Here is a 10,726-nt window from a genome sequence, read left to right as displayed (position 1 = left end):
CACTTTCCCTCATGGTCACAGGCTTATATGGCCACTGGTTCTGCACGGTTTGCCCAGTTCTTCGAGAACCCAGCCATGACTAAATACACAACAGGGGCGTAGGCCGATGCGGTAGGGTTCGCGCTACAAGACGCAGGATTAGTTAATGAACAGACATAAGAGGAAGAAAAAAAAGAGCCCATCATTGCTGCAATTTCTCCATATTTCCCTCAAAGCTGCATAAATCAAATACACAACAGGTGTGGCACTGTGGATGACAAAAAAATATAAAACCACGGGGGATTCCTTGCATGGCATCAAAATTGTCGAACCAATTGTAATAATAAAATTAACAAAAAAATAATGATGATGATGATGACAGAAAATTGGACAGGACCCCCTCCCTATCTGTCCATTATTTTGGTTGCCCTGATGAGGGATGATGTGATCCCAACATCGAACTGAAATTCCATATATGATCTAGCTAGCAAAAGTTTTCATTATCTGTGAAGGATGAGAACAAAACCATCCCCCATGTCGAGAAGACAAAAATTGACTAGGTCTTTGAATGTGAAAGAATAATCTCTGTTGGCTTGGGAATCACTAAAGCAGCTCCATTTCTATTTTTATTATCCCTATAAGCTCTCCCAGGTTCCATTAGATCGATACAAACCAACCTGTCAATTGATAGAAACTTTACACCTTCGTAAGTTCAGCAGCTGCCACAGCAGGAGCGGCTGCGGGGGCAGGGCCACCAGTAGTAGGCCTGAAAAAATCACATCAAATCCTTTTAGCAGCAATGAAACCGCATATCAAGGCACAACAAAGCTTGACAATCATAGGAAATACTTACAATCCCACAAAGACTTTGAATGCATCATAGATACCCCACTGAGCTCCAGTAAGAGTTCCAATCATGACAATTCGGAGAGGCAACCCACGAGTGAACAGACCCCACAAACCTAGCTTCTTCACAGCCTGCAGAACCAAACAGTTAAAAAGGAGACCAGAAAATATTTTTTTTCCAGGGAATACACTTAAAGAAGGTACTCACATCACCAACAGTTGCCCCTTTAGAGTTGTTCAGGAATGAGACGAGATTATCGGCAGGATGAGACACAATAGCACAGAGCACACCAGCAACATAACCACCAGCAAAACTAACACCAAGTTGCAGAGATTTGCTGCACTGGTCCTTTGGTTTGGGGATGGAATACTTGTAGATCATCTCTACAATGGTCTCAAACGATGCAAACTTCATCATTGTATCTGCAATGAAAACAATTAACATTGTCAACAACCAGAACAACTAATATGACCAGTAATAAGTCAGATTGTCACACAGATAGCAACTAATAAAAAACTAACACTCGAATACAGCAAAGGTTCAGTGCTAGTGTTGCACATAAACCACAAGATGAAACCACACATGGTTTGCGAGATGGAAAACCATGAACCATGAACTTAAATGGTAGCATGAAAAGACAAATACCTCAACAAATAAAATCATAGTTCTCCCGAAATCTAAACACTTAATACATGATGCACACTTTCAGATGATTATACAAGTTCTTCTGACAAGCAGCTTGGCTCTGCTAGGCCTTGTGCTTACAAATTAAGCCGTTGTTGCTAATGTACACACAACCGCTGAAAATGAAAGCTGTATTAAAAAGCTGATGAATGTTTGGTTACGGTTATTATTTATGTGCAGCTAAGTTTAAAAACAAAACTTAAATATTTGGTTAATCCCATGTTTGAAATGCCATTGAAATACAAAATGACAAATAAGGACACAAGTAATTTTTTATCTATTAGGATGGATTATGAGATGATATAAAAAAAAAATGGAACATTAAAATTAACTAAAACAAATAGAAAACCAACATATTTTTGTTATTTAATCAAAACATCCCATCTAATAAAAACATTAAAATTACTTAACAAGAAGTGCTCATTTCAAACATATAGCCATGACCTAAAATGCAATGTCCTTCACAAGCCAAAAGAAACTATTGTCATAAATAATGTTGTAAACTTCAACATTTATAAAAATAAGATGGTCATAGTAGCAGTTCAAAAAAATTAAAATAGTATAAACAATTGAAAAAATCAACTGTACTGAACAGTAAAAAGCACACAATTATAAAATCTGACTTTCTTTGCCCAATAGAGCTTAAAATAACTATCAAAAAGTAAAGCAGACGTTAAACTTACATGGAATCTGACGACCCCAGAGGGGAACAAGACCTTTGTACAGCCTGAAATAAATGACAAGTTAGTTCCATATACAGCTTTACAGAAAATTAAAAATCAACAAAAAAAAAATCTTGACATTATAAAGCATACCCAAGTGCGCCTTCAGCTTTGACAAACTTAGGAAGTCCATCAGATAAACCTCTAGCAAACCCAGGCTGAGTTTGAACACGAACCTTCACTGCCTCAAAGGGGCAAAGAGCAATGTCAGCAATCACCTCAGCAGAAGCAGAACCAGCAAGGTAAATCAAGGTCTTGTACTTGGCTGCAAACTCAGGCCCGGCAAGATCAGAGTAGTACTTCTTGAAAAACTCATAGAAACCAAATTTGCAGGCCCCCTGAGCACTGTAACCAAGAAGGGTGGGCACCCAACCCCTGAAGAAGCCTCTCACTCCTTGCTCCCTGAGCAGAACTCCAAAACCAGATGAGGTGCTCTTGTACTTGGCAGGGTCTATCTGAAAAATCAACCACATAGATATTAGTTCATATCCTCAATATTTTAACATAACATTGCTAACCAATTTATCCTATGCTTGATGGTGCCACAAAATTGAAATGAAAAGATAATGCACATCAACTACTAGCAAAGATAAAACTCCAAATTCACATTGCTTCCAAATCCTGTTAACTTAGAACACTAAATAATAGATTATAAATTAGATTTGAGCACATGTAACAGTTTACAACGGATAGAACACAATAACAACAACAAATGAACCCCTTCAAAGACATTCTTCATACCACAATATAGTTGATAGATGGTGCACAACAACAAGAATCTCGAACCCCAGTTCCTAACCAGTTATCCAATAAAAATATCACATTTGCTCAAAATATGTATCAATGACTCTCCAGAGTGTTATGAATCAGAAAACTGAAAAACTCAAAGACACATTTAGAAAGTTTTCTAAAACAAGCATAAAAGATCCATGGAAACAAAGACGACACAGTTGAAAAATAAAAATATCAACAGAAAGCAACTAACACTAAAAAGCGCTCGACATTTCTCTCTATGCATCACAAAACAAGTCAAATGCTCAAGATGAAATATAGAATAAAACAGTCACTCTATATATACTTCAGTCACCAAAAAAAGATATAATCTAACACAAAAAAAACAATTAAACAGCATATCTGGAAATGTTAAATAGATTTGACTTATCAGAAACTCTAAGAACCACAAAAATCTATAAAAGCAAACAAGATCCAACAACAGTAAAGGTAATCAAAATCAACAACACAAATCTAAACTAAAAACGACAGAAAAGAGTAAAAAAAATGTACCTGCATATTGCACTTGACAAGGTCAAGAGGAGTAACAGTCATATGAGTAAGTCCACAGCTAAGAATACCACCAGCAGTGCAAGCAGCATAGAAAGCAGGCGAGTACATCTCGATCTTCTTCCCAGGCTCACTCGGTGTCGGGATCACAAATCCGCCACTGCTCTTGCTTCCCATAGTGACCGTTGATGACGGCGGCGGAGAAAGTGATGGTTGTTCGGAGTGGAGGCTAGAGAGGGAGAAAGTTTTAGCGGAGGAAGAAGAGGAGTAGAGGAATCTAGGGATTAGTGACTGTTGTCTGAGAGAATCCATTTCTGGAGACAAATGAGGGAACTTTTTTTTTCCTGCTGCAATAGAGAGTGAGAAACGAAGAAGAGAGGAGCAGCAGAGAGATGATTTTGGGGGGTTCTCTGCCTGTCTGCCGCCTGCCTCTCTCTCTCTGCCAACCAAATGCGCTGTATGAAGTGTTGCGGGGATCGATCGATTCCGGTTTTATTGGATACTTCTCAACAACCCTCGCTCCGTGGGTTTTTGTTTTTTAAATGGGCAGTCCTTTTCGGTTATTTACAACTGGAAAAGGCTAAAATATATATATATATATATATATATATATATATAAACACGATTACCCCTTGCATGTTTAATGAACAAACTCGAGAACAATGTTGGTAAAGCAGTAAACTGATATGCGGGCTTTTAACTATCAGGGAGGGGTGAAATTACAAAGTCTTATATTAAAGTAAATTTTATTTAATTTATATTGTTAGTAATATTTGCAATTATTTATTATGCATATTTATTATTTTATTTTGATTTTGATTTATTTATGTATTATATCTACACACACACAAAATATTAGCTAAAATTTTGTTTAATTCCTTGATGGATTGGAATATTGAAGTTCACTTGTGATGCATTAATATTTACTTTGAAAGATAAATTATAAATTGGTTCATTGATATTGAATGATGATTTTATTCATGTGAGGTGTTATGTTTATATTTTGAACTTGATAGGGTTGGGAATAATTAAAAGTAGAATTAAAAAAATCAGATAAAATATATTTTATTGGACAACTTCCCCTAAAATTAAAAAAAAAAGATAAAGAAAAATACTCGACATGTTACACTAGGCACCAGTGGTGGAGCGACAATGAATCAAGGCATGACTCATATGTTAACATATATATATATATATATATATATATATATATATATATATATATATATATATATAATTACAGCTACTCAATTTTTTTTCTTTTCCCTTTTGTTTCTTTATTTTTCCCTGTTCTGTCTTTTGTATACGCAAATTTCTCATCAATAAATTTTTTGTGCCTTTTACTTTATAATTTAGGTAATTTTTTTTAATTTTTTCTATTTATTTTATTGTCTAATTTTAATTTTATTTTTTTATAATTAGTTATTAAAAATATTAGGGTTTATGATAATTTAGGAGTTTCGTTATGAATATGTTTAAATATGTTCAAAATAAATGTTTAAATTTGTTAATTTAATCAATTAAGTGTTTTTTTTATTATTATAAAGAAATAAATTAATATTCATGCAAAACCACTATTCTTGACATCTCTTGCATTGACAGAGTAGTTTATTAAAATTCTAAGAGAACAATTATAATGTAAGTTTTTTCATTTTAAAAGTATTTTTAAATTAATTTTACTTGAATTAATATATATGTTTTGAATTGATTTCTAATGCATGTTTATATAATATAGTATTTGTTAATAATTTGCCCTCTTATTTGAAAAACTCTGACTCCGCTACTGACACTAACCATGATATGTTGCATATTTAATTAAGATATGATATCTATTTATATCTAAATTAGGATGTTCATTATAATTTTATTTTCTACAATCACGTATATAGATTTTTTTTATTATTAATATAGGTGTTCGGGTCAGTTTGCGCATATCTTAACTAATTTTACAGATTTTAAAGTTAATAACTATATAAATTTTCAATAATTATTATATTAGTAACCATAAAGTTCAAACCGTGTATATGATGTAGAGTATATGGCAAAGAAAATGAAAGAATTATTTCTAACTTGTTGGCCGTTACACGCACCACGTAAACAAATACGACCTTAAAAAAGATTTGTCCCATGAAAAGCAAATGTGTAATTTTCATGTAGAGCGGTGGCATATATTATAGACGGTTTAAAAAAAGACCGGCCAGCAGCAAGTGAGCGAGTGGCATATTCTTCACATATACTGGGAACACCAAAACTGAGTCAACTGTTTTCCAACTCTATGATCAACTTGTCAAATTATTTAGATACCATTTTCATCAACTTCTTTTCTCTACGGTTAATAAACAAGTGATGTGATTGAAATTAAAATTAAATTAAAAAAATGTTAATATATAAAAAAAAATATGAATGACGACCCATTAATTATTGGGCCACATGAAAAGAATATATTGAAAAAGGACGTGTACATGCACGCCTGCCTGCCCAGAGGAGAAGGCCCGCCGATGCCGAGGTTCCAACGTCGGAAATATCAGCAATAATTACACCCCATTAAAGGAAGATGGATTCATATCGACGGCGAAGAAGAGGCGTTTTACAGGTAAGAATAAATTTATATACCTTTCAAGATTCTTAACGTCCTTTTCGAAATCCAAGAGAGGTTCTGGTCCGAGAACACATCTGCTCTATGGAAATCATCGAGGCTTCATGTCCTTTTCGAAATCCAAGAGAGGTTCTGGTCCTTTTCGAAATTATCGTTGAAATATATTTCATTTCCGTTGCTTTTTTCCAATTCTCTAATAGTGAGGTGTGTCTTCACCTGCTTAAATTTCAGCAGCTAAGGAACCTTTGGATTCATTTACTAGTTCTAGAAATTTACAACTATGAACTAGACTTCTAAGAACTATTAGTGAAGGGAAGACAGCTAGCAAGTTCAAAACCTTTGAGCTTGAATTAGAAGTTGGCTAGTAAAACACATTAGTTCAGAAATTATGGATAATAACCGAGGAAACTCGAAAGCTTATTACAACTATGGCTTATGCCATTTTTTCGTACTCCCTAAATTGATGAGCTCAAACACTCCTCAACATTCCCTGCTATTTACTTTCTGTTGAAAAAGAAAAGAAAAACCGCTCCCTGCCGTGGAAGGGTTTTTTAAGTCACTTGGTATGTTTTTCCCATTATTGCAGACATGAACAAGGGAACGAAAGCCATGGTGACCTTTTGGAAGAAGATGGTGATCCTTCAAATAGAGTTTGAGTCATTACAAAAGGCGGCCGGAGCTTGTTGGAATGCTAGAAGGGTTCAACAGATCTTATCGCTGTTTAGCTGAAAAAATATGAAAGGGTTGAGGTCTAAATTCGATCGTGTGAACGATTCAGCATATTCTACAACCGACAGTAACAAGGATACATTAATAGAAAGCTCTAATAGTTCTAGCTTGGAGGTTTCAGATTCCGATCCTGAATATGTTGTTGAAGATCCTGAGATCCATTTTGACAACACAACTTTGACATAGAACGCCTGAACAAGATAGTGGATGAAATGATGTCCACTGAAGAATGCAAGATGAAATTAAAAACAAAAACTGAAATTGGAGAAAATCAAATGGATAAGAAAGCCACAGATTTTTGCCAAGTAGAAGATAACAGAACGAATATGAACGATAATGGGATAGTGAAGGCCACAGCAAGAGCCTTCTCAGAGGGTGGAAGTCATGAGTGGGAGAATATATGGTATGAACTCAAGTTTCAGATCACAAACCTTAGGGAGGAAAATCTGCGGCAGCAGGCTGAGCTAGCAAGGAGAAACATCGAAAAGAGACTGGTGATTGATAAGCTCTGGCTAGAGCTGGAACATTTTGAAGGTTCAGAACAGGTCCCTCCAGAGCTGCACCAGCTGTTTAAAAGTTGGAGGGGGAGCGCAACTCATTTCAGATAAGAGGACTAAAGGACTACTTTCGGGTAAGTTTTTTGTAGGAGGTTGTACATGATTTGACATTGGCTCATTTTCTGGTTAAGCAAGTATCTTATCATGTAGTTCATGCGACTCCATTTCTGAACATCAAAGCTATAAATACACATCCTGGACAGGTTACAGGAGCAAACTCTTCCCAATTACTCGTCGTGCTCCTTGTAATTCATGATATGTTCTTGTTCAAAGGGTAGCCTGTGTGCTAAAACAGAATGCTTCCTCGTCTCATGATTCTCTGCCTGAAGGGTCTAGTCTCCATGTCTGTCTCTATATAAATAAAACGTCCTTCCAGTAATTTCAGCAACAACCGCATCAAAATATGCATTTGGCCTCACCAACCTAGAACTATTTTTTTTTTCTTGGAAGTTCTCTCAAATCTGTAGTTAGGAGATAAACTATCAGCTACCTCCTTGGCTGCCTTTTTGATTGAGCAATTAGAGGTGATTGCAGTTCCAACTTACATAGTTGAATCGTCAAAGAATTCATTGTTGGAGCATGCTCATTCATCAGTGCCATGGCCTTGTTCTTCTCGTGTATAGATTTGTTACCAATAATCTCCACATGAACGCAAACGGTCCTTGAAGTGATGAAATCTCTTTGCATCTCTCACTACTTTCTCTACTAACAGTTTTGGAAATCAACTTAATAACAGAATGGCAGTCACCACAAACCCGAAGATTCCTGATAACATGAATAGTTGAACCAGGAACTGAGTTCATGACTCCAAAAGCAACAGCCAATTTCTCACTGTGAACTCGCACAACCATTTCCTTCTCCTCTTCATCAACATTATGAAGAACCGATGCCATATTAGGAACATGGGTAGTTTCTTGCAGCTTCACAGTGAGTTCCCCCAAATACTTGTAGATCTTCTCATGTTGAGGGTGCAATCTCCAACCAAGAATACATGTACCCTACCTTTGAGTTCACCAAAACAGAATCCTGGCGGTTTAACCTGTCCCTGATCTTTTATAACTATTCTCATCCCCTCTCAACATCTTTCCATCTTCCAGCATCTGCATATATGCTAGCAAGTAAGACATACAACCCACAATTACTTGGATCTAGTTTAAACAATCCCCTTGCAGAAATCTCTGCAAGCTCCACATTCTTGTGAATTCTACAAGCTGCAAGAAGAGAGCCCCATGGCATAAAATCACGCCTCACTTGCATGCTCTATATCAAGTTGCATGCCTCAATGAGATAACCAGGACGCCCAAGAAGATCAACCATGCAACCATAGTGCTTGACCCCTGGTTCTAAATTATATTATGTGAATTCTACAACCTGCAAGAAGAGAACCCCCTGGTACAAAATCACGCCTCCTGATGTAATTATATTATTTGATAGTTTCGACCACATTTAATTAGTGTTTTGCCTATGTTATATATATAAAATGCCTTGATATTCTTTTTTTTTATGTTTTGAAGGTACTTTTGGATGAAAGATGCAAAACGGAGTAAATTGAAGGTAATTGGCAGATTTGATGTTCAGTCGATGTTTTGTGCATAGCTTGAGTTCTAGAAGTCGAAATGAAGTGATTCCAGTGACATTAAAAAGCTAACATCCATACCTTTCTGTAAATTTAAGACAAGAAAAATAAAAAAAGAAAAGCATGGAAATCACAGTCTTCAAAGTCAAATCTCGCATTCTGCAAATGTTGACCTTTGGTCATTCAAAATTGAATATCTGGAGCCGCAGAAGTCCAATTGACGCAAACTCAATTTTGTTGGATTTCTGACTTAAAGAACTATCAACGCTCCAAATTTTAGCCAAAAACAATTTCATATGAGGGATATGTGATTTTTCAAAGATGACAGCTGAATTCTGCCATACAATATTGGATTGTTGGTGGCAGCTGAATATTGTCAAAAGAAGTTGCACCAACCATTGACAAAGGATAGCCACCATTGTTGATAAGTGCAAGAGGAGCTACCATTGAAGCCTATAAATAGAGGCATCATTTGGAGAGAAAAAAAGGAGAGCAAAGAGAGAGGGAAAGATAGTGCGGTAGAACAAAAGAAAGAGGGGTGGCAGCTAGAAGAGAAGAAACACAAACTCTCCCCTCTACAAACCATAAATCATGCTTTCTTCTATCTTTAGGAGTAGTTGCTCAATAGATATGCAAGGCTAAACTTGTTTTCTTGGTTGCAAGGATGCAAAAACCTTCAGATTTCAAGAACTGTGAGATTTATTCTTCCATTTATTTTCAGTTTGTATTATGAATGAGTATGCTTTTTTTCCTATGCATATTTCCTATGATTGTTTATCTTAATTGCTAAGAGCGGACTCTAAGTTATTATTGTGAAAAATCTATTGCCAAGTTTGATATCAAAACCGGAGTGGTATATGAACTTGCGAAGCAACTGAGCTTGATAATTGTGGTGGAACTACGTTATTAAACTTAGGGAGAACATTCGAACAAAACAACACAAGCTGCGGACAACTTGGTTGTTAAGATTAATGAATTTATCTAGTTCTTAAGATTGTCATTGAACTAAATCATTAGTGTGGACACTGTAATTGTTTGTTGGTTATGGTTAGTTATACGACATATCCCTTAATTAACCAACGTTAAGAAAAGATAAAAATTCAGAATATAAACTGGAGTTTTGTTTCAAGGATCGGTTCTGATTTCTGTAGGTGGATGTGTGCTTGCGACCAAGGTTTGTTTTCTTGATAAATTTTAGTTTTAATTGATTTTGTTTGCTAGTTTAATTTCTGCCAAAGTTTAGATCATTACAAATCAACCTCCCTAATTGCATAACATATAGCATAAAAATCTAAACTAAACCTTCCTCGTGGGATCAACCCCTTGTTTGCTCTATACTATTTAGTTCAGATTAATTACCCTAGCTTAAAACACACAAGATAGTATAGAGCAAGCAAGGGGTCAATCCCACAAGGAAGGTTTAGTTTAGATTTTTATGCTATACGTTATGCAATTAGGGGGGTTTGATTTGTAATAATCTAAGCTATGACAGAAATTAAAGTAGCAAACAAAATCAATTAAAACTGAAATTTATCAAGAAAACAAACTTTGATCGCAAGCACACATCCACCTACAGAAATCAGAACCGATCCTTGAAACGAAACTCCAGTTTATATTCTGAATTTTTATCTTTTCTTAATGTTGGTTAATTAACGGATCTGCCGTATAACTAACGCTAACCAACAAACAATTACAGTGTCCACACTAATGATTTAGTTCAATGACAGCCTTAAAAACTAGATAAATTCGTTAATC

General features: G+C 35.6%; 1 protein-coding gene and 1 pseudogene across 1 annotated transcript; both read right to left on the bottom strand.

The window, feature by feature from the left end:
- Positions 1–254: 254 nt before the first annotated feature.
- LOC18107115 (mitochondrial phosphate carrier protein 3, mitochondrial) lies at positions 255–4,013 on the bottom strand. Its single transcript, XM_006373044.3, has 6 exons — positions 3,517–4,013; positions 2,326–2,687; positions 2,194–2,237; positions 1,034–1,248; positions 833–957; positions 255–745 (listed from the first exon to the last, which is right to left on the bottom strand). The coding sequence occupies exons 1-6, from the start codon at positions 3,823–3,825 to the stop codon at positions 676–678; spliced, it is 1,125 nt and encodes a 374-aa protein (XP_006373106.3). The 5' UTR covers positions 3,826–4,013; the 3' UTR covers positions 255–675.
- A 3,685-nt stretch (positions 4,014–7,698) lies between these two features.
- LOC18107112 (pentatricopeptide repeat-containing protein At3g26782, mitochondrial-like) lies at positions 7,699–8,745 on the bottom strand (annotated as a pseudogene).
- Positions 8,746–10,726: the final 1,981 nt, after the last annotated feature.

Source organism: Populus trichocarpa, chromosome 17, assembly GCF_000002775.5.
Source record: "Populus trichocarpa isolate Nisqually-1 chromosome 17, P.trichocarpa_v4.1, whole genome shotgun sequence".
Classification (NCBI taxonomy): domain Eukaryota; kingdom Viridiplantae; phylum Streptophyta; class Magnoliopsida; order Malpighiales; family Salicaceae; genus Populus; species Populus trichocarpa.
This window is presented reverse-complemented; position numbering and strand designations above follow the sequence as displayed.